The following is a 24,971-nucleotide window of genomic DNA, read 5'->3' as shown; positions in this document are numbered from 1 at the left end:
TAGAATTCCTGTGGTGCAGAAGGAGGCCATTTGGCTTATCGAGTCTGCACCCACTCTCCGAAAGGGCGTCTTACCTAGGTCCACTACCCTGCCCTATCCCCGTAACCCCACCTAACCTGCACATCTTTGGCCTGTGGAACAAAACCAGAGCACTCCGAGGAAACCCACACAGACACGGGGAGAATGTGCAAACTCCACACCGACAGTCACCTGAGGTCAGAATCGAAACCAGGTCCCTGGCGTTGTGAGGTAGCAGTGCTAGCCGCTGTGCTGCCCATCGAGTCTGACCATCGTGCCACCCATCGGGATAGGTTCCCCACCATCCATCCAAAAAGAATGAAGCTGGGAATACAGCATTTCCCGGGATTCAGACTTGACGTTTTATCTACTTCCTTCTAGAATTCCATCCATCACTGAAGAAGCGGCGAGAGAGGCATTAACACAGTTTGCTGATGCTCACTGCTGCTACAGCAGCAGCCCTGCCCGCGACATGGACTTTCGTGATCTCACACCATTCAACATGTACAGGGTAAGTCACCCATCTTAAAGTCAATCCTTTCATCGTCCCTACCCCAACCCAGTCACTCTATCTTCCATTTGTTTCTTGGCCTCTCTCTTCTGCCCCTCCTCCTCATGGATACCCATCAGTGCTTGTGTGAGGCAAGTTCCATCTGCCCTTTGATATTCAAGAGGCCCCTTGAAGCCAGGGACACGTCTGAAGGGTTAGAAATGTTTGGAATGCTATGTGTTGTAGGAGGTATGATCAGTAAGTTCACAGGTGACAAGAAAATTGGTGAGGTGGTAAATAGTGAGAAGAAAAGCCTTAGATTACAGTACGACATAGATGGGCTAGTTTGATGGGCAAAACAGTGGCAAATGGAGTTTAACCCTGAAAGGCGTGGGAGGGCTAACAAGACAAGGGAATATACAATGAATGGCAGGACTCTGCAAAGAAGAGGTTCAGAGGGACCTTCGTGTGCATGTCCATAGATCACTTTAGACAGCAGGACAGATGGATAAGGTGGTTAAGGCGGCATATGGGATTTCCGATGGCGGCTATGGAGCGAGTGGTCGCACATTGGGTGGCTCCCTCTCGAGGTGGATTTGAGGGCAAAATATGCATGAGTTCCCAGGGAATGTGATACTCCTCTGGTGCGACTGGTAATAATAATAATCTTTATTGTTAATGTAAGTAGGCTTACATTAACACTGCAATGAAGTTACTGTGAAAAGCCCCTAGTGTATTGCTCATCGGGCAAATGTGCCACGAGGAAGAGAGAGCAGCTGGAGTAAGAATCTGTTTGTGGTGCGGCACAGGTGAAGATGGCGGAGAGCCAGGGGGCACACTGCCAGCACAGTGGTTGACAGAGCAGCTGGTGGAATTCCTTTACGGCAAATTCCAGCAGCAGAAGGAGGCCTTGGGGGATTTGGCCAAGGTGGTGGAGCCGCTTAGGGCGGCGATCGAGTGGGTGGAGCAGAAGCAGGAGGCTCAGGGTCTGGCGAACCAGAAAGTGGCAGAGTCGGTGGTGGAACAAGAGGATCAGCTGACCTCGCTGGAGGCAGATATGGGGATGGTGATGAGCAGCCAGAAAAGACTGATTGAGAAGCTGGAGGACGTTGAGAACCGCTCCAGGAGGCAGAATCTGAGGATCGTGGGGATGTCCAAATGCATGGAAGGTGTGGAGGCTGCTAAGCTTGTGGTGAGCATGTTGGACAAGTCGATGGGGGAGTGGGCCTCTGACCTGCCCCTCAAGATGGATTGGGTGCACAAGGTGCTGAGGAGGAGGCCGCATGTGGGGGAACCAAGAAATGTAACTGGGCGGGGACTGAGCTGCGGATTTTAAGGACCTGGGTGCAGAGCTGGCCAAGGGGTGGGCCGGGTGTAAATGGATAAATGGGTGAAGTTCTGGCTTTGTAACCCGCACCGAAAGCAAGAATTTAATTTTGACTCGCCGGAGGAGGTGATGGACTTTATGAGAGACCATGGACTGGGAGTGTGAGGACATTGAACTTTGGAGAGGGGTTCTGTGTAAATGTGGGGCATATTGGGTGGGTAGATTGGAGCAGGTTACGACGGAGAAGCAGTGACAGTGAGTGTCCTGGGTGGACGTAGTGTTTTCACAGGAGACACACCTGAAGGTGGGAGACCAGACGAGGCTGAGGAAGGGATGGGTGGGGCATGTATTCCACCCGGAGTTAGACTGAAGACGTGGGGGCTGGCGGTGTTGGTTAATAAAAAAGTGACATTTGAGGTGGGGAACATTGTGGCCGATCCAGGGGGGTAGATATGTAGTAGTCAGTGGGAAGCTGGAGGGGATGCTGGTAATCCTTGTAAATATTTACGCCCAAAATTGGGACTTTGTGAGGCTGCTGTTAGGGTAGATCCCAGACCTGGACATGGATTGGCTGGTAATGGGGAGGCGATTTTAACGCGGCTCTGGAACCGTGGATGGGCGGTTAAGTCCTAAGTTGTCGAAGGTGTTGGCGGTGGCTAGAGAGCAGAGGGGCTCCATGGGTTGTCTGAGGGGAGTGGGGGGCGGGGGGGGGGGGGGGGGGGGGGGGTGGACCAGTGGAGGTTTGGGAGCCCGAGGGCAAGGAGTTTTCGTACTTCTCACATGTGCACCAGGTGTACTCCCGGATCGATTTCTTTGTGATGGATAAGGTGCTGCTGGCGGGGGTCACCGTCTGGACGTATTCAGGGATTATGGTTGCTGCCACGCAGTGGGAGGCACTTAAGGCAGTAGTTAGGGGTGAATTTATATCGATCAAGGTGCATAGGGAGAGGGTGGAACGAGAACAGAGGGCGAGGCTGGTGAATGAGATTCTGAGGGTGGATCAGAAGTACTCGGTGGCACCAGAGGAGGGGTTGTTAAAGGAGAGGCAGAGACTCCAGATGGAGTTCAGGTTAGTGTCCATGGGGAAGGCGGTAGGGCAGCTGCAGAAGGCCAGAGGGAGGCGGTGTATGAGTACAGGGAAAAGGCGAGTAAGGTGCTGGCCCACCAGGTGAGGAAGCAGGCAGTGAGGGAGATTGGTAGGGTGAGGGATGAGAAGGGCAAGGTGGTGTTGGACCCAGAGGGGGTGAACGGGTTATTTGAGACCTTCTGCAGAAGGCTGTACGTGTCAGAGCCTCCGCTTGGGAAGAAGAAGATGAGACAGTTCCTGGATGGGTTGGAGTTCCCTCGGGTGGAGGAGCAGAGGGTGCAGGGATTGGGGGCTCCGATCGGGTTGAGGGAGGTGATGGATGGCATTGGTGCGATGCAGGCAGGGTAGGCCTCAGGGCTGTTCGGGTTCCCAGTGGAGTTGTTCAGGAAGTTCGGTGCGGAGTTAGGGCCTGTGCTAGTGAGGATGTACAGTGAAGTGAGGGGTAGGGGGGAGCTCCTCCTCACATTGTTGCTGACGTCTAATTCCCTGATTTTGAAGATGATAAGGATCTGAAGCAGTGTGGGTCGCACCGCCCGATATCTTGGTTAATGGGGCTGGTTTAGCATAGTGGGCTAAATAGCTGGCTTGCAATGCAGAACAATGCCAGCAGCGTGGGTTCAATTCCCATACCAGCCTCCACAAACAGGCGCTGGAATGTGTCGGCTAGGGGCTTTTCACAGTAACTTCACTGAAGCCTACTTGTGACAATAAGCAATTATTATTATTAATGTTGATACAAAGTTGTTGCGAAGTCGTTAGTGTCATGGATAGAGGGTTGTGTGCCAGGGGTGATAGGGGAGGGCCAGACGGGATTTGTGAAGGGGCGAGAGTTGATGGCAAATGTGCGCAGGTTGCTTAATGTTATTATGATGCCCTCGGAGGGGCAGGAGCTAGAAGTAGTGAGGGGCAATGGGTGCAGAGAAGGCCTTTGATTGGGTGGAGTGGGCGTATTTGTTGGAGGTGCCAGGTCAGTTCGGGTTTGGCCAGGGGTTTGTGGAGTGTGTTCGGCCGCTGTACAGGGCGCCGATGGTGAGTTCTGGACAAACAGGACGAGTTCAGAGTACTTCGGGCTACACTGGGGGGGGGGGGGGGGGGGGGGGGGGGGGGGGCACACGAGGCGAGGGTGCCCACTCTCCCCGTTTCTTTTTGCCTTGGCTGTAGAGCAGCTGCCGATGGCGGCGAGGAGTTGGAAAGGGATTGAGCGGGGGTGCTGAGCACAGAGTCTCGCTGTATGCCAACGATCTGTTGTTATATATTTCAGACCCGGTGGGCAGCTTCGCAAGGATCATGGAGATCTTGAGGGAGTTTCCGGGATACAAATTGAACATGGGGAAGAGCAAGATGTTCCCGATTAATGCTAGGGGGCAGAAGAGGAGGTTAGGGGAGTTGCAGTTCGGGTGGTGGGGGCGAGTTTTCGGTATCTAGGAATCTAGGTGGCATGGAGTTGGGCACAGCTACATAAAGTGAACTTGGCACGACTGGTGGAGGGAATGATGGTGGATTTCAAGAGGTGGGATGTGTTGCCGCTGACTGGCGGGGCACATGCAGACGGTTAAAATGATGGTGCCGGCCAGGTTCTTGTTTGTATTTCAGAACCTCCCCATTTCTGTTCCAAGTCATTTTTTAGGATGGTGTACGGGATAATTTTGAGGATTGTATGGTTGGGGAAGACCCTGCGGGTGAGGAGGGTGTTATAAGAGAGGGGTTGAGGGGGAATGCTGGCGCTGCCAAGTTTGATGAATTATTATTAGGTGGAAAACAGCAATGGTCAGGAAATGGGTGATGGAGGTGGGGGCAGATGGAGGCGACCTTGTGTAGGGGGCGAGTTTGAGGGCACTGTTAAGGAACCATCACATTCCTTCTCCCCCTGCCGGGGGCTCTAACTCATATAACCTCCTATAAAACTCCTCAAACACCCCATTTACCCCCATGGGGTCCAGTACCACCTTTCCCGACCCATCCTTCACTCTACCAATTTCACTCGCCGCCTCCTGTTTCCTACGTTATTGGGCCAGCATCCTGCTCACATTCGCCCCGTACTCGTACATTGCCCCACTGGCCCTCCGCAACTTCCCTTTGCTATCTCTGCTTGTTTCACCCTTTCCCTCTGTGCCCGAATCGAAATAAACTAACCACTGCCTTGAGTGCCTCCCACAGCATTGTGGCCGCGACTGCCCCGTATCGTTGAGTTCCACATACCCCAGATGGCAGCCCGCACCCGCTTGCACACCTCCTAACAACCTCATATCCCGCCTCCCCTGCGGGGGGCGCTGGTCCCCTTTCCGGTCCACTCACAAATCCACCCAGTGCGGTGCATGGTCTGAAACCACAATCGCTTTGTCCACCACAAAGAAATCAATCCGGGGATACAGCCAGTGCACATGGGAAAAGTACAAAATCTCATCAACATCAGTCTCCAAAACCTCCACGGGTCACGCCCCCATCCGCTCCATATACCTCTCCAGCTCCTTCACCACCGTTGACACCCTCCCCGACCTCGGGTTAGACCAGTCCACATTTGGCACAATGACCGTGTTAAAATCCATCCCCATGATCAACAGGTGCGAGTCCAGGTCCAGGATCTTCTCCAGCGCCCGTCTCATAAACTCCACATTATCCTAGTTTGGGGCATACTGGGGCTGGTGGGAGTAGATCATTTTTAGGACTGGTGACGAACTACGGAAAATTCATACAGAACAGGGCTTCCGCCCTTGACCCCCTACGCCAATTACTGAAAAAGGGGCAAGCCAGGGCAGCAGGGTGGCGCAGTGGGTTAGCCCTGCTGCCTCACGGCGAAGAGGTCCCAGGTTCGACCCTGGCTCTGGGTCACTGTCCATGTGGAGTTTGCACATTCTCCCCGTGTTTGCGTGGGTTTCACCCCCACAACCCAAAGATGTGGAGGGTCGGTGGATTTGCCATGCTAAATTGCCCCTTAATTGGAAAAAATGAATTATGAACTCTAATTTTTTTTTAAATGGGCAAGCCGGGGAATGGTCTGCCCGCCAAGACAGAGCTTTCAATAAGATTAAACAACAGCTCTCCTCAGAAAACGTCTTGGCACACTATTACTCCAGGAAAGAGTTAGTGCTCACTTGTGACGCGTTTCCATATGGCGTTGGGACAGTTCTGGCACAGAGGGCAAAATGGATAGGAACGGCCATAGCGTTTGCTTCCAGGACCTTGGCAACAGCAGAACGAAAGTACGCCCAAATTGAAAAAGGCGGCTGTAATCTTTGCGGTGAAGAAATTTCACCAGTACTTGTATGGGCGGAAATTCACGATAATCACAGACCACAAGCCATTGCTGGACTTGCTGAAAGACGACAAAAGCGGTGCCACCAATAGCTTCAGCCTGGATCCAACGCTGGATCCCACTACTGGCAGCGAACTAATAGCAACTGGAGCACCAGCCAGGAACCCGGATGGCAAACGCTAACGCACTAAGCAGGCTGCCATTACCGGACACCCCGCCATTGGTACCCAGAAAAGAAGAAACTGTGATGACACCCTTCCGGTGGCCACAAAACATTTGTTTGTGGACACAAAGGGGCCCAGTTTTAGCAAAATAAAACACGTGCTAACGGGGGAGATGGAAAGACCGGTCCAGGCGGAATTCCACCCCTACTGGAACAGAAGAGAGCAGATTGCTGTGGGAGATGGGATACTGCTATGGGGAGCACGAGTAATAGTTCCAAGTCAAGGCCGTCGAGCCATAGTAACCGAACTACATCATGGGCACCCTCGAGTCTCAAATGAAGATGCTGGCCAGGAGGTATATCTGGCGGCCAGGCCTGGGCACTGACATAGCAGCCAAGAATGCCAACAAGGGCAGAAGGTGCCATTGGCAGCCTCGCTGCACCCATGGGAATGGCCTGGTAGACCATGGTCACAACTTGCAGGCCCATTTATGGGTTCAATGTTTTTTGTAATAGTAGATGCCCATTCCAAATGGCTGGATATTTACAAAATGAACTCAGAAAATACAACAGCAACTGTCTCAAAACTTTGCACCTCGTTTCCAACACATGGTATCCCGGAGGTGTTCGTTTCAGACAATAGATCGTTTTCACCAGCCAGGAGTTCACAAAATTCATGAAGGCAAATGGCATTCGGCACATAAGGACGGCACCATACCACCCGGCATCGAATGGGTTGGCGGAGAGAGCCGTCCAGACCCTGGATTCAAATAACAGTCAGCAGCATCAGTCAACACTAAACGGTCGCACGGGCTATTTGACTGTAGGACAACCCCACACGCCACAACGGGAATAACACCGGTGGAGCTACTATATGCCCAAGTTTGGGCGGAAGAATAGAAAAACACCAAGAGACCCAATGCAGGGGCAACGACAACACTCGCCGAGAAAGGCAGTTCAACACGGGTGAAAAGGTATGGGTCAGAAATTATGCGAATGGCCCCACATGAGTGGCAGGAATGATCAAGGCCAGGACAGGACCTGTGTTGTATGAGATACGTGTGGGGAAAACATGTAATAAAGAAACACCTGGACCAGGTGCGGGCCTCGGACTCAGACCAGCATACCGAGGGCCGTGGAGAGTCCTCCCTCACAGACTATTCACTCCCCTTGGGGCCTCGGACTCAGACCAGCATACCGAGGGCCGTGGAGAGCCCTCCCTCACAGACTATTCACTCCCCTTGGGGCCTCGGACTCAGACCAGCATACCGAGGGCCGTGGAGAGCCCTCCCTCACAGACTATTCACTCCCCTTGGGGCCTCAGACTCAGACCAGCATACCGAGGGCCGTGGAGAGCCCTCCCCGACAGACTATTCACTCCCCTTGGGGCCTCGGACTCAGACCAGCATACCGAGGGCCGTGGAGAGCCCTCCCCGACAGACTATTCACGCTCCTGCGGGCCTCAGACTCAGACCAGCATACCGAGGGCCGTGGAGAGCCCTCCCTCACAGACTATTCACTCCCCTTGGGGCCTCGGACTCAGACCAGCATACCGAGGGCCGTGGAGAGCCCTCCCTCACAGACTGTTCACACCCCTGCGGGCCTCAGACTCAGACCAGCATACCGAGGGCCGTGGAGAGTCCTCCCTCACAGACTATTCACTCCCCTTGGGGCCTCGGACTCAGACCAGCATACCGAGGGCCGTGGAGAGCCCTCCCTCACAGACTGTTCACACCCCTGCGGGCCTCAGACTCAGACCAGCATACCGAGGGCCGTGGAGAGCCCTCCCTCACAGACTATTCACTCCCCTTGGGGCCTCGGACTCAGACCAGCATACCGAGGGCCGTGGAGAGCCCTCCCTCACAGACTATTCACTCCCCTTGGGGCCTCGGACTCAGACCAGCATACCGAGGGCCGTGGAGAGCCCTCCCTCACAGACTATTCACTCCCCTTGGGGCCTCGGACTCAGACCAGCATACCGAGGGCCGTGGAGAGCCCTCCCTGACAGACTATTCACTCCCCTTGGGGCCTCGGACTCAGACCAGCATACCGAGGGCCGTGGAGAGCCCTCCCTGACAGACTATTCACGCCCCTCTGGCACCACTGGTGAGGACATCGGACTCTGATATGGACACCATGGATGATACCGCAGCTGTACCCCGGTGCCGGAGGAAGGGGGCGAACCGCCCTTCAGGTGCTCACATTGGAAAAGACAGGCTCCAGCCGTTATCCCCCCCCCCTGTCGGAGGCTGAATTGGAGGGTCCGGACCCGGTGCAGCAGAAACTAAGCAGGAGACGCGTGAGTCACGAGGACCACGGGGGCTCCTCAGACTGGGGGGGGGGGGGGGGGGGGGGGGGGGGGGTGTAAATGACTTAGGCCAGTCCTTTGAGATTGGTCAATTAGTATACAAGTTCCCTGATTAGCAGCCCAATCAGGGAACCCCTTTCTCTGTATATAACAGGGAGTGTCAGGTCCTCCACACTCCCAGTGTAGACAGCAAGCTGAATGCACCTGGTCGTACTGATGTTGCTTTTGTAAATAAAAGGGATTCTGGTGAAGGGGCTTCTGCCTCCGTGGACTTATTACACCAGCACTGTCCGGAAACTAACCCTCCTCTCCTCCCACAGACACCAGCCCTGCATGCAGAGACCAGGCACCCAAAACCTTCCCCACCCCGCCAACATGCAAACAAAACTCTTGAGCACGGGCGAGGTCCCGGAGGACTGGAGAATTGCTAATGTTGTCCCTTTGTTTAAGAAGGGTAGCAAGGAAAATCCAGGGAATTACAGACCTGTGAGCTTGACGTCAGTGGTAGGCAAACTGTTGGAGAAGATACTGAGGGATAGGATCTATTCACATCTGGAAGAAAATAGACTTATCAGTGATAGGCAGTGTGGTGAATCACAGTAGCATAATTCACACTGTTATTACATATGATGTACTACAGTATGTCTGTGTAAGCTCAGCACACGAGCAGCTGCGCGGCTCTGCCCCTAGGGGGAGATGTACTGGGAGTGTACGGGAGTTTGTACTGGGCTACACCCTTGGCTCCGCCCATGGCTCCTCCCACCAACTGGTTGTATAAAGCTTGGCAGTCTGAGCCTGCCTGCCAGTTCATCTCGTCGTAGGCAGGCTCCGTTGTGAGATTATTAAAACTACTGTTCACTTCCAACCATGTGTCTTGTGAATTGATGGTCACATCAGGCAGCATGGTTTTGTGCAGGGAAGGACATGTCTTACAAACCTAATAGAATTCTTTGAGGAAGTGACGAAGTTAATTGATGAGGGAAGGGCTGTAGATGTCATATACATGGACTTTAGTAAGGCTTCCCATGGCAGGTTGATGCAAAAGTGAAGTCGTATGGGGTTCAGGGTGTACTAGCTAGATGGATAAAGAACTGGCTGGGCAACAGGAGACAGAGAGTAGTGGTGGAAGGGAGTGTCTCAAAATGGAGAAGGGTGACTAGTGGTGTTCCACAGGGATCCGTGCTCGGACCACTGTTGTTTGTGATCTACATACATGACCTGGAGGATGGTATAGGTGGTCTGATTAGCAAGTTTGCAGATGATACTAAAATTGGTGGAGTTGCAGATAGCGAGGAGGACTGTCAGAGAATACAACAAAATATAGATAGATTGGAGAGTTGGGCGGATAAATGGCAGATGGAATTCAATCCAGGCAAATGCGAGGTGATACATTTTGGAAGATCAAATTCAAGAGCGGACTATAGGGGGCGCGATTCTCTGCAAATGCGGTGAATCGTAAAGGCTGCCGTGAAACTGGCCGTGTTTCACGGCAGCCTCCGCGCCCCCTCCCGGGACCCGATTCTCCCCCCCCCCCCCCCGGGCAGGGCTAGCAGCGGGGCCCCGTGAAACATGGCATCGCGGCCTTAGCGACTGTCGCCAAGTCCGCGCGCCAAGCGTCACGCCGGCTGATGCGCACAATGACGTCAGCCGCGCATGCGCGGGTTGGACGGCTCCAACCCGCGCATGCGCGGGGTTGTCATCTCCCTCGGCCTCCCCGCGGACTGATCCTGCGGGGCGGCGGAGGGAGGAACACTGCCCGCAATCGGTGGGCACCGATCGCAGGCCCATGCCCCCCTTGGCACGGCCGTGCCAATCGGGGCCCTGGATGCCCAGAACGGGCATGTTGCGCCCGTTTTTACGACGGCAGCAAGCAGGTGTGTTTGCTGCCGTAAAAACGGCCGTAAAGGCCTGGGAACTCGGCCCCTCGGCCTGGGGAGAATCGCTGTTTGCCGTAAAAAATGGCGAGCAGCGATTCGTGTTGTGGGGCGGCCGTGGGGGGGGGGGGGGGGGGGAGAATAGCGGGAGGGCGTGAAAAATGTCGCGGACGCCCTCCCGCTATTCTCCGACCCGTCGTGGGCAGCGGAAATCGCGCCCATGGTCAATGGAAGGGTCCTGGGGAAAATTGATGTACAGAGAGATCTGGGAGTTCAGGTCCATTGTACCCTGAAGGTGGCAACGCAGGTTCATCGAGTGGTCAAGAAGGCATACAGCATGCTTGCCTTCATCGGACGGGGTATTGAGTACAAGAGTAGGCAGGTCATGTTACAGTTGTATAGGACTTTGGTTAGGCCACATTTGGAATACTGCGTGCAGTTCCTGTCGCCACATTACCAGAAGGATGTGGATGCTTTAGAGAGGGTGCAGAGGAGGTTCACCAGGATGTTGCCTGGTATGGAGGGTGCTAGCTATGAAGAAAGGTTGAATAGATTAGGACTGTTTTCGTTGGAAAGACGGAGGTTGAGGGGGGACCTGATTGAGGTATACAAAATTATGAGAGGTATGGACAGGGTGGATAGCAACAAGCTTTTTCCAAGAGTGGGGGTGTCAGTTACAAGGGGTCACGATTTCAAGGTGAGAGGGGGAAAGTTTAAGGGAGATGTGCATGGAAAGTTTTTTACGCAGAGGGTGGTGGGTGTCTGGAACGCTTTACCAGCGGAGGTGGTAGAGGCGGGCACAATAGCATCATTTAAGAGGCATGAACGGGCGGCAACAGAGGGAAGTAGACCTTGGAAAATAGGAGACAGGTTTAGATAAAGGATCTGGATCGGCGCAGGCTGGGAGGGCCGAAGGGCCTGTTCCTGTGCTGTAATTTTCTTTGTTCTTTGTTCATACTTAACCACCCACCCTCCCAAAGGTATGAGCTGCAGATATCCCCATTTGTTCCCTTCCATTAATTATTTTATCTAGCAGGGTGGCCCCCACACAGTAATATACATGACACCAAAACACCAACCAACTTTATTAGTTCCAGAAGAGAGAGGGGGAAAAAAGTGAGAAGCATGAAGAATAAACAACACCCCTCCCTCCAACCCCCAAAATAAAATTTCACAAAGCTACAAACCCACCCAATAAACACACCATCAAATAAATCGCCCATCGCCTCCATACAAGCATCACCCAACCAATACAAAACACAATTATCTCAACCCCAGTCCATTTCTTTGCACGAAGGCTTCAGCTTCTTGAGTCTCAAAGAAATCGTCTCTATTTTCGTAAGTAACACAGAGGTGCACGGGGTAAACCACACCAAATCGAACCTTATTACGATACATAGTTGAACTCTTTATCTAAAGCCTTTAACTAAAAGAACAAGGCAGCTAAATCACTGATAACAACCTGTTGACATTCAAACTACAATTAAGTCAATAAGTGATTGCTAAGCCAATATGATTATGAAGAATACAAATCTTTCTCAACAGTTTGTGAACTTTGCCTTGGCCTTGTTAAATGCTGCAGTTCTCTTGGCCAGGTCCACTCCACCTTGATAAAGTCTCACTGCATGACTTCCCATCTAAAGTCGCAATGATCCTTTGCCCACCGCAAAACTCTTTCTTTATCCTGGAAGGTGTGGAAGAGCACAATGATCGCTCATCAATGGTGGCTCCTCTGCACGGGGCTTCTGCCTTAACAACCTGTGGGTTCGATCCAGCTCAGGAGGGGTCACCATGTCCCGCTACCCCACCCATCTTCCAAAATAACTGCAACATGAACTTTGTTGGGCTTGGGCTCTCCAGACCCTCCGGCCCCCAACCACCCTCAAGTTCTGTCTTCTAGACCAATTTCCCAAGTTGTCCACCTTGGTCCTTAATATTTTGTTATTGGCTATCACATGAGCCAACTCCACCTCCAGGGAGCTGTTTTAATGACTCTGCCTAGGCAGAGCTACCCCTTTCAGTTTCTCGCCCTACACCTTCACCAACTCGTCTACCTTAGCCAAGGCCGCTCGAATCGAGGATATCGCATCCTTATTCGCTTTCTCATGGTCCTCTGAGACCTCCCGCCGTAGTTTCTGAAGCTCCACCACTAAGATGCCTATAAGCATCTCAGCAGTTAGCGGGGTAGACTCTGATACTGCAGCAGCCTCTGCCATTTTGTTTCCAACAAGGCTCTCAAAGCTTCCAAGTTCGATGATAATTCTTTATTTATTTATTTTTTTAAATTTAGAGTACCCAATTATTTTATTCCCCAATTGCGGGGCAATTTAGTGTGGCCAATCCACCTACCCTGCACATCTTTGGGTTGTGGGGTGAAACCCATGCAAACACTGGGAGAATGTGCAAACTCCACATGGGCAGTGACCCAGAATCAGGAACGAACCTGGGACATCGGCGCCGAGAGGCAACAGTGCTATCCACTGTCGCGGCAACTCTGTTCCAACGCCGCGCAGCTAAAACTAGAGGGCAAAGGTTTAAGGTGAGGCGGGAGAGATACAAAAGGGTCCAGAAGGGCAATATTTTCTCACAAGAGGGTGGTGAGTGTCTGGAATGAGCTGCCAGAGGCAATAGTAGAGGCGGGTACAATTTTATCTTTTAAAAAGCATTTAGATAGTTATGGGTATAGAGGGGTATGGGCCAAATACGGGCATTTGTAACTAGCTTAGTGGTTAAAAACTGGGTGACATGACAAGTTAGGCCGAAGGGCCTGGTTTCATGCTGTAAACATCTATGATGCCATTTCAGAAGGGGCGGAGACTTGAAAATCTTTGTCAAACTGCCACCTCCCCCGATTTGGGCATCAGAAGGGCTGACCGCTGATTACGATATCCGCGTCGGGTAGCGGAGAATCCCGCGCAACGTGTTCTCAATTTTTTTTTTATCCCTTCCTTGGATGTGGCATTGCTGGCAGGGTCAACAATTGTTGTCTATCCCTATTTTCCCTTGAGCTAAGTGGCTTGCTGGCTTGCAATTGAGGGCAGTTAAGAGCCAACCACATTGCTGTGTGTCTGGAGCCACAAGTAGGCCAGACTAGGTAAGGAGGGTAGATTTCCTTCCCTAAAGTACCTTGGTGAATGAGATGGATTTTTACAAGAATCGATGATAGTTTTACTGAGACTAGCTTTATATTCCAGATTTATTCATTGAATTTGAAATTTCACCAGCTGCCATGATAGGATTTGAACCAATCTCGCCAGAACATTGGCCTCGGCCTCTGGATACTAATCCAGTAACATTATCCCCCTTAAATATCTACATTTTCTTTTTCTTTTTCAGTATCGTCTTGAAACTTTCATTGAATCCCGGCAAACTGAATGGACACACGAGCCGTTTAGTGGTGAGAGTATTTAACAAAACTTTTGACTTAAACTTTTCACAGTGACAACCTACAAAATATGTTCCTGGCAAATTAAAAACCAGAATCAAACTTCCTCCCCGTGTCTGCGTGGTTTCCTCCAGGTGCTGCGGTTTCCTCCCACAGTCTAAAGGACGTGCTAAATTGCCCCTTAGGGCAAGGTTCCAGGGCAGGAGATTGGGCCTAGTGGGATGGCCTTTCAAGGGGTTGGGGCAGACTCAATGAGCCAAATGGCCTCTTTCTATACTGTGGGGATTCTATAATTCTATGATCAATATTCCCAAAGGCATTTCAACCGAAATCAGTGTAAACCATATCAGCCACAATCCAATTTGTGCCACACCCTTTGCAGGTCTTTATTCATTTACGGGATGTGGGCATCGCTGGTGAGGCCAGCATTTATTGCCCACCCCTAGCTGCCCTTCAGAAGGTGGTGGTGAGTTGCTGTTTTGAACTGCTGCAGTCCTTGTGGTGTAGGTACACAGTGCTGTTAGGGAGGGAGTTCCAGGATTTTGACCCAGCGACTGAAGAAGCTGCAGTATAATTCCAAGTCAGGCCGGTGAGTGACTTGGAGGGGAACCTCCAGGTGGTGGGGTTCCCAGGTATCTGCTGCTGTTGTCCTTCGAGGTGGTATTAATTGTGGGTTTGGAAGGTGCTGTCTGATAACTTTGGTGAGTTACTGCAGTGCATCTTGTAGATGGTACACAAGGCTGCCACTGTTCGTCAGTGGTGGAGGGTTTGAATGTTTGTGGAAGGGGGAGCAATCAAGCGGGCTGCTTTGTCCTGGATGGTGTTGAGCTTCTGGAGTGTTGTTGGAGCTGCATTCATCCAGGCAAGTGAAGAGTATTCCATTACACTCCTGACTTGTGCCTTGTAGATGGTGGACAGGCTTTGGATGGTTAGGAGGTGAGTTACTCACTGTAGGATTCCTAGCCTTTGGCCTGCCCTGGTAGCCACAGTACTAATGTGACTAGTCCAGTTCAGTTTCTGATCAATGGTAACCCCCAGGATGTTGACTGTGGCCACTGAATGGCAAGGGGCGGTGGTTAGATCCTCTCTTGGTTTTAACGCTGGGCCTCGGTGACAGTGTTGTGTTCCTCAGGGAGTTGATGAAAAGCAGCTACACAGATTGTGCTATTTGAAGGTTCTTCCAAATCTGGCCTCGAATACGTCCTTCACTTCCTTCACTCAACCATTCATGTCCATGCCTTCAGCTGTCTAGGCCTTGCTCTCTGAAAGCCCCTCACTAAAATTCTCTTCCTTTTTTCCCTCATTTAAGATGCACCTTAAAACCTACCTTACCTCTCCTGAATCCTTATGTACTTAGTGTCAAAGTTTGTCTGATTACCCCCTTTGTGAAGTGCTTTGGGATGTTTAGTGCATTAAAGGTGCGATTATTCACGAAAATTATCACCGTGCTTGCAGACAAAGCTTGGTTAGTGAATGGGGATGTGGTAGAGGGAGGGGTCGCAGTCATTGGAGCCTGGTTCAGCAGGTGTTGACGGGCCTGGGAGGTGTGAATGGTGGGGGGGGATCAATACTACTGGGTGAGGTGTTTGCAAGAGGAAGTAGATGGGGGACTCTGGGAGGGGGGGGGTTGACGTTAACAAAAGGATGGGGTGGGACCTGGCGTAACAGTGATGGTGGATTGGGGCGGGGGCGGGGAAAGAGAGAATGAATATTTGGGGGCTGGTGAATGTGCTCGGTGGGGGCGGAAAGGTCACTGACTACTCACCGGTACTGCCCGATGTTGACTTTTTTTCATCACTGGAGGCCAGTCCTCCTGATCACACTCCGGCCACTCACAGCCACCGCCCCCTCGCCCCAGGCAGCACTGGCTTCCCTGTGGCTGACGTTCCGGTACCGTCGGGGAAACAGGCCATCCCTCTTCAAGCCATTATTGCGAGCTAACTGGGGTTGGCGAAGCAAGTGCTGCTTAAATGCTGCTCCGACCTTGTTATCGGAGTGCTGGCAAGCTTGTTCCTCGCAAATCAGTTGGTGAGCCTTCATTTGCAGCAAGAAGCCCGTGGGGTCTCATTAAGTGGGCCAATTATCGTTGAATAGCCTTGCCAGCCTCGCGGGGCCGAGCGCTGGAAAGCTCCCAACAATTCCTGCTCGGTACCACATTTAAAAATCTTTCCGGAGGATCACACCCAGGGAGTTGGGATTGCAGGCGCTGGCAATGGCGCCGCTCCCATTGGCTCCAGGGAAGTTTTCAGTGAGTCCAGTGATGGTGGCCACGCCATAGGTTTGGAGGCTGGTTTGGTGACATTTTAGGTTGGGAGCAATCTATATTCTTCCTATTCAACTGGATGCCAGTCTCCTGCCTCCAATTCTCAGGAAGCATTGTCTGGCCTACGGGAGGGAACAGGATTACCCCTGTCTGAAGGGTGGGAAGAAGGTGGGGGATGATTTAGGCAGGCATTCTAGTTGGGACACGGGGAGGGATGCTCTCACAGTCAGGCCTAAGCTTTGCCTAAGATTGCCTCACCAAAAGACAATGTTGCACTCCGGCAGTACTGAAAGCTGTTGGCTTAGATTATGCGCACAAGCTTCAACATATTCATTGAAACATAGAAAATAGGAATAGGAGGATGCCATTCAACCCTTCGAGCCTGCTCTGCTATTCATTATAATTATGGCTGATTATCCAATTCAGTTGCCTAATCCCGCCTTCCCCACACATATCCTTTGATCCCCTTTGCCCCAAGTGCTATATCTAACTACTTCTTGAAAACATACATTGTTTTGGCCTCAATATTTCTTGTGGTAATGAATTCCACAGGCTCACAACTCTCTGGGTGGAGAAATGTTTCCTGATCTCTGTCATAAATGATCTACCCGTATCCTCAAGCTGTGACCCCCTGGTTCTGGACACCCCCAACATCAGGAACATCCTTCTTACATCTACCCTGCTTAGTCCTGTTAGAATTTTATAGATTCCCCTTCACTCTCCTGTAGTCCAACAAATTTAATCCTAACCGCCTCAATCTCTCCCCATACATGCATCCCGCCATCCCAGAGTCAATCTGCACTGCACTCCCTCTAAAGCAAGAACATCCGCCATTCTGAGGTAACATTGCTACCAATGAGCCCAGACTGACACTGTAGGCCCAGACAACAGGGGGCAGGTGGAGATAAAGAGACCCTGAGCCATTTTATGAATGATTAACCTCACACTTTTGCTCGTTTTTGACGTGTGATTAAGAGTTGTAAAATGTTTCCTTTGCAGGTCAGCCTGTTGACAGTGTCGCCTGTGGATACCCTCCCCTTCCCTGGGATGTTGTTGTTCAGATACCACCAATGTTTCAGGATTCTATAAAGAAAGTTCCGGTTCCTCACACGGCAGCAGTCAAGGTAATTGTTACGGATTTGCCCAAAGATTGCCAGTAAATCCAGGCAATCCTTCTGGGATTATCAGTTTTCTCTCTGATGTTGAAACAAACACCAAGATTACAGTGATAAATGTGAATCACAATTATAAAAGAAATAATTTATATTAGAAAGTTATTTTCTTACACTCGGTGTCCTCCTCCCCACCTATTCTATCCTATCCGGTATAACCTAAGTGCTCTTGTTTGCCCCATTTTAACCTAATCTAGCCCAGTTTTACTATGCCTGTCTGAATCTATCCTATCCTGATGTATTTGGTTCTCTTCCACCTTATTCAAATTTCTCCTTCACTATTTTGTAATGACTTTACTGTAGAAACAGCATACTTTGTATTAAAGTTATCTTTACACTATGGTAGACTATATTATTCAACTGATCCCAAACCTTTTCAGTCTCTCGTTTGACACCAGTCTGCCCAGTCCTAGACCAGGCTACCCAGTCTGCCCAGCCCTGGTCCCATTTGTCCAGTTCCAGTCCACACTATCCAGTTCTGGTCCAGACTATTGTTCTGACACCCTGGGGGAGTGCGCAGTCAAGTCCAGCCCCACCAATCCAACATGAGTGAATTAACCAGCACTTTGTGTATTTTCCTGAGATCCTTAACCCTTGACTGCTCCAATGAGCTACAGGCGCCAGATCTATGAGTAAAACATTAAAACACTTGGGGCGCGATTCTCCCAGAGGGGGAGAAATCGTAAGGCTGGCGTCAAATCCGGGTGGGTTTGACGCCAGCCCCCCTCTCCCCGACCGGGAACCGATTCTGGTCCCCGGTCGGGGCTAGCATGCCGCCGCCGTAAACTCCGGCATCGCGGGCTTAACGAATTTCGTTAAGCCTGCTTGCCAGAGTTTGCGCCGGCTGACGCGTCATATGACGTCAGCCGCGCATGCGCGGATTGGAAGACTCAAACCCGCGCATGCGCGGAAGACGTCATCGCGCATTTGCGCGAAACCCGCGCATGTGCGGGCCGGGATGCCCCTCAGCCGCCCCGCGAAGTGATACAGCGGGGCGGCGGAGGGACAAAGAGTGCGCGGGCATCGGACCTGCTGCCCGCGATCGGTGCCCACCGATCGCGGGCCCATGGCACCCTTGGCACGGCCGTGGTACTGCCATGCCAATCGGTGCCATGGTTTTAAAAATTGGGACTTTACGGCCGTTTTTACGAACGGCCAGACCAGGTGTGTCTGCCGTTCGTAAAAACAGCCGTAAAGGGCTGGGAACTCGGCCCATCGGACAGCTGAGAATCGCTGCTGGCCGTAAAAAAACGGCGGCAGCGATTCGTATCGGGAGTCGGGCGTGGGGGGGAGAATAGAGGGAGGGCGTCGGACTAGCGTGGCCGTAAAATATTACGAGCCATGCTATTCTCCGCACCGTCGTGAGTGCGGAAAATTGCGCCCTTTATTTATAACAAGAGTAAAAAATGAACATTTTACTCAAAATAATGGAGCAGCAATTTACTAGTCTAACTATTCCCAAAATCCCGTCCCACCCTCTATCCAGACATACACACACAGGACAGACACACGGTGAACGGGGAGGGGGAGGGGGGAGGAAAGAGAGAGGGTTCAAATAACCGGGATTAAAGGTATGATTTAGGGTGGTCAACACTGCTGCCTCACGGGACCACGGACCCGAGTTCAATCCTAGCCCTCGGCCACCGTCCGTTTGAAGTTTGCACAGTCTCCCTGTGTCTGTGTGGGTCTCACCCCACAACCCAAAAGATGTGCAGGGCAGGTGGATTGGAAAATCTAATTATCAAACAAATCTTCTAATTGTGATCTGGTCTTCAACCAGAACCTGCAAGCTGTAGGGTTCTCTCTGAAAAGTCACTTTCACTTTTAACAATCAGGGTCTTCACACTGAGAATTCCCCCTCTGAGGTCTGTGCTATTCTAGCCTGCAGCCACCAGATGAACTATCAGCCTCACTGAATTAAAACTACAGTCGCAAAAGAATTCTCCCTCTGTGTACCCGAACAGGCGCTGGAGTGTGGCGACTCGGGGATTTTCACAGTAACTTCATTGCAGTGTTAATGTAAGCCTACTTGTGACACCAATAAAGATTATTATACTTATTAGTATTATTATTCTCAGCATGAGGGTTTTGAGTGGGCCTTGTTCTGAACCCTCAGAAAGAATCCAACAGAGGAGAGAGGATTTGTAGCACCGGCTTCACAGTTCTTAATCAGGATAGTAATGCCCACTTGCCCACAGCTCCTCTCATAGGCTCCTCCTATTCCTATTTTCTATGTTTCACAGCTAGCTGGTGGCATTTAAATCTCAGGCCTTTCAAACAGAGTTTTTACACTTTTACCGACCTGGCTGTATACACTTAAGGCAGACGTTACTTCCCAAAGCTGAGTGTGTGCTGCTTCCTAAGATTTCACAAAACTAAGAACAAAAATGGAACTGGTCTGGATTTTCCAGAATCTTCCAGCAACTCCCTGACAAGCTCCTCCAATCACAAACGAGAACAGAAGATTTCCACATTCTCAGAGGCACCCATTGGCTGTTTGCCAAGTCCATCAGAATGACATCACGGCTATGCCACAGAGCAACAAGGGGTGATCTGGCCAGTACATTAGACCAGGGCTGTTTTCTGTTTGATCAGAGTCTGCAGGTTGTAAAGCAAACAGCAATGTTGCAGGGGTTAAAAAGAGAAACACGAAAGAGACAAGGAAGTAACAAGTTCCTTACACTATCCTGTTCTGGTCCAGTCTGTCCAGCTCTGGCCCAAACTGTCCAGTCTGACCACTTCAGGTCCATACGATCCAATCTGTCCAGTTCTGGTCCAGACTGTGCAGTTCTTTTAACAAACAATTTTATTGAGGTATTTTAGGCATATAGAAAAAGTGACATTTTACAGTACAAAAACAAAAAAGTCAAGACACAAATTACAAATTAAACATCGTGCAAACCACGGCTGTGTTCACGCACGGACCTGCCTCAATATCCCCCTACTCTACTCTACTCTACCCTAGCCCCCACCCCCCGCTGACGCTTGCTCCTCTGCGAAGAAGTCAATAAATAGCTGCCACCTTCGGGCGAACCCTAGTGGCGAACCTCTCAAGGCGAACTTGACTTTCTCGAGGCCAAGAAAGCTCGCCATGTCCGATAGCCATACCTCAGCCCTCGAAGGCTTTGAGTCCCTCCATGCGAACAGTATTCGTCGCCTGGCTGCCAGGGAAGCAAAGGCCAGAACATCGGCCTCCCTCTCTTCCTGGACTCCCGGGTCCTCCGAAACCCCAAAGATTGCCACCTCCGGGCTCGTTCCCACCCCAGTTTTCAACAGGGGCTGTTTAGCGCACTGGGCTAAATCGCTGGCTTTGAAAGCAGACCAAGGCAGGCCAGCAGCAGGGTTCGATTCCCGTAACAGCCTCCCCGAACAGGCGCCGGAATGTGGCGACTAGGGGCTTTTCACAGTAACTTAATTGAAGCCTACTTGTGACAATAAGCGATTTTCATTTTCATTTCATTTCAATACCCAGGACATGACATCTGCGAATCCCTGTCAATACCTCCTGAGTTTAGGGCATGACCAGAACATGTGTACATGGTTAGCCGGCCCTCCGGCGCATCGAGCACACTTGTCCTCCAGCCCGAGGAATCTGCTCAACCGGGCCACCGTCATGTGGGCCCAGTGCACGACCTTAAACTGGATTAGGCTGAGCCTGGCGCATGTTGCGGTTGTGTTTACTCTGCTCAGGGCTTCTGCCCAAATACCGTCCTCCAGCTCCCCCCTGAGCTCCTCCTCCGACTTAAGCTTCAGGTCCTCGGTCTGTGTATCCTCAGCTCCCATTAGTTCCTTGTAGACGTCTGAAACTCTACCCTCTCCCACCTCTCCCCTAGAAACTACCCTGTCCTGCCTCCTCTTTGGCGGGAGACGTGCCTCCCGTCCATGTTCCCCAGGGCAAATCGGTGGTTGCCGCAGATTGGGGTCCACACCGATACTTTTTTTTAAAAAAATAATTTTTATTGAAATTTTTTACAGAAAATATAACATCAAACAATAACAAGCAACAATAAAACAACATACTAAGTATAGCACCCCAAGACTGTAGCAACGCCTGTATCACCCCCCCCCCGCCATCCCCCAAACCGAGGTAAACAACAAGAGAACTTAAAAATAAATTTAAATTAATAAACATAGTCAACGCCTCCCCACCTTTCCCCCCCCCCTCCACCCCCGGGTTGCTGCTGCTGCTGACCCAGTACCCTATCGCTGAGCCAGAAAGTCGAGGAAAGGTTGCCACCCGCCTAAAGAACCCTTGTACCGATCCTCTCAGGGCAATTTGACCTTCTCCAGCTTAATAAATCCCGCCATGTCATTGATCCAGGTCTCCATCTCGCATCCTTCCACTGTAGCAAGATCCTCCGCCGGGCTACTAGGGACGCAAAGGCCAAAACACCGGCCTCTCTCGCCTCCTGCACTCCCGGCTGCACCGCAACCCCAAAACTCGCGAGTCCCCAGCCTGGCTTGACCCTGGATCCTACCACCCACGACACCGTCCTCGCCACCCCCTTCCAGAACTCCTCCAGTGCCGGGCATGCCCAGAACATATGGGCATGGTTCGCTGGACTCCCCGAACACCTGACACACCTGTCTTCGCCCCCAAAGAACCAACTCATCCTAGACCCGGACATGTGGGCCCGGTGCAGCACCTTGAATTGGATGAGGCTAGGCCGCGCACATGAGGAGGAAGAGTTATCCCTCTCCAGGACATCAGCCCATGTCCCATCCTCGATCTGTTCCCCCAGTTCCCCCTCCCACTTAGCCTTTAGCTCCTCTACTGATGCCTCCTCCACCTCCTGCATTACCTTGTAGATATCAGATATCTTCCCATCCCCGACCAAGACCCCCGAAAGCACCCTGTCACTCACCCCCATCGCGGGAAGCAAAGGGAATCCCTCCACATGCCGCCTAGCAAATGACTTTACCTGTAGGTACCTGAACATGTTCCCCGAGAACAATTTCTCCTCCAACTCCCCCAGGCTCGCAAACCTCCCATCAATGAACAGGTCCCTCAGCTGTCTGATGCCCGCTCTGTGCCAACCCTGGAACCCCCCATCAATGTTCCCCGGGACGAACCGATGGTTCCCCCTTAGCGGAGCCTCCATCGAGCCCCCCACATCCCCCCCTATGTCGCCTCCACTGCCCCCAAATCTTGAGGGTAGCCACCACCACTGGACCCGTGGTATACTTCGTAGGAGGGAGCGGCAACGGCGCCGTTACCAGGGCCCCCAGGCTTGTGCCTCCACAAGACGCCATCTCCAACCGTTTCCATGCTGCCCCCTCCCCCTCAACCACTCACTTGCGCACCATCGACACATTGGCCGCCCAATAATACCCCGAGAGATTGGGTAATGCCAGCCCCCCCCCATCTCTACCCCGCTCCAAGAAGACCATCTTCACCCTCGGGGTCCCATGCGCCCAACAAAGCTCATGATGCTGCTAGTCACCCTCCTAAAAAAGGCCCTAGGGATAAAGATGGGCAAACACTGAAAAAGGAACAAGAACCTCGGGAGTACCGTCATTTTGACGGACTGCACTCTACCCGCCAGCGATAGCAGCACCATGTCCCACCTTTTGAATTCCTCCTCCATCTGTTCCACAAGCCTGGTAAAATTAAGCTTGTGGGAGAGTCCCCCAACTCCTGGCCACCTGAACTCCAGGTACCTAAAACTCTTCACTGCCCTCTTAAACGGGAGCCTCCCAATTCCCTCCTCCTGATCACCCGGGTGCACTACAAATACCTCGCTCTTGCCCAGATTCAGCTTATAGCCCGAGAAGCTCCCAAACTCAGCCAACAGCTCCATCACCCCCGGCATACCCCCCTCTGGGTCCGCCACATACAGCAGCAGGTCGTCCGCATACAGCGATACCCGATGTTCCTCCCCACCCCGCACCAGACCCCTCCACCTCCCCGACTCCCTCAACGCCAAAGCCAGAGGTTCAATCGGCAGTACAAAAAGCAAGGGGGACAGGGGGCACCCCTGACTGGTCCCAGGGTAGAGCCTGAAGTACTCTGATCTCCTTCCATTAGTAACTACACTCGCCATCGGGGCCTCGTAGAGCAACCTCACCCATTTGATGAACCCTCCCAAATCCAAACCGCTCCAGCCACTCCACAGGTACCCCACTCAACTCTATCAAACGCCTTCTCTGCATCTAGCGCCACCACTATATCCGCCTCCCCCTCCACCGCGGCATCAGAATAACATTTTAACAATCTCCGCACATTCGTGTTGAGCTGCCGTCCCTTGACAAATCCTGTCTGATCCTCGTGTATCACCCCTTGGCACACAGTCCTCTATCCTGGTGGCAGGATCTTCGCCAGCAACTTAGCATCCACATTGAGGAGCGAGATTGGCCTGTCTGATCCACACTGCAAGGGGTCCTTATCCCGCTTCAGGATCAAAGAAATCAGCGCCTGTGACATCGTCGGGGGCAAAGCTGCCCCCTCCCATGCCTCATTGTAGGCTTGCACCAACAGGGGACCCACCAGGTCCGCATACTTTTTATAGAATTCCACCGGGAACCCATCCGGCCCCGGCGCCTTACCTGACTGCATTTGACCAATCCCCCTGACTAGCTCCTCCAACTCTATAGGTGCCCCCAGCCCCTCCTGCACCTTTGGGAAACGTAGCCTGTTCATCAAGCTCTCCATTCCCCCCCCCCCCCCCCCCCCACCCTCCCCCCCCCCCCCCCCCCCCCCCCCCCCCCCCCCCCCCCCCCCCCCACCGGTGGCTCCAACCGGTACAGCTCCTCGTACCAGTCCCTAAAGACCCCGTTCACTTCTGCCAGCATCCTGCTCGCGTTCTCCCCATACTCATAAACCGCGCCTTGCGCCTTCCTCCACTGTGTCTCCGCCTTTCTGGTGGTCAGCAAGTCGAACTTGGCCTGCAAGCTACGCCATTTCCCCCAGCAATCCCTCCTCCGGGGCCTCCGCGTACCTCCTATCCACATCCAGGAGTTCCCCCACCAGTCTCTCCCTCTCCCTCCTCTCCCTCCTTTCCCTATGGGCCCGGATGGAAATCAGCTCCCCCCGGATCACTGCCTTCAGAGCCTCCCAAACCGTCCCCACCCGGACCTCCCCCGCGTCGTTGGTCTCAAGATACCCCTCAATATTTCCCCGGACCCTCCTACACACCTCCTCATCAGCCAGCAACCCCACATCCAGACGCCACAGCGGGCGTTGGTCCCGCGCCTCCCCCATCTCCAAATCGACCCAGTGCGGAGCATGGTCTGAAATTGCTATGGCCGAATACTCGGCATCCTGCACCCTCGGGATCAATCCCCTGCTCAGGACGAAAAAATCTATTCGGGAGTAAACCCTATGGACATGGGAGAAAAAGAAGTACTCTTGCGCCCTCGGCCTCCCAAACCTCCAGGGATCCACCCCTCCCATCTGGTCCATAAACCCCCTCAGCACCTTGGTCGCCACCGGCCTCCTACCCGTCCTTGAACTGGACCGATCTAGTGGGGGATCCAGCACCGTGTTAAAGTCTCCCCCCATGATCAGGCCCCCTGCCTCCAGGTCCGGAATGCGGCCCAACATGCGCCTCAGTAAGCCAGTGTCATCCCAATTCGGGGCATACACGTTTACCAGCACCACCTTCTCTCCCTGCAACCTACCCTTCACCATA

The 24,971-nt window shown here is 52.4% G+C and overlaps 1 protein-coding gene across 1 annotated transcript in view; it reads left to right on the top strand.

Moving 5' to 3' along the window:
- LOC119973175 (protein SSUH2 homolog) overlaps positions 1 to 24,971 on the top strand; it is a 69,749-nt gene that overhangs the window by 20,976 nt on the left and 23,802 nt on the right. The window contains exons 4-6 of the mRNA XM_038810820.1: positions 400 to 529; positions 13,857 to 13,917; positions 17,168 to 17,292. Of these exons, the coding sequence (XP_038666748.1) occupies positions 400 to 529; positions 13,857 to 13,917; positions 17,168 to 17,292 (316 nt within the window). The remainder of the gene's footprint in view (positions 1 to 399; positions 530 to 13,856; positions 13,918 to 17,167; positions 17,293 to 24,971) is intronic.

This window comes from Scyliorhinus canicula, chromosome 11, assembly GCF_902713615.1.
Source record: "Scyliorhinus canicula chromosome 11, sScyCan1.1, whole genome shotgun sequence".
Lineage (NCBI taxonomy): Eukaryota > Metazoa > Chordata > Chondrichthyes > Carcharhiniformes > Scyliorhinidae > Scyliorhinus > Scyliorhinus canicula.
Note: the sequence above shows the minus strand (reverse complement) of the source record. Positions and strands in the feature narration are given on the sequence as shown.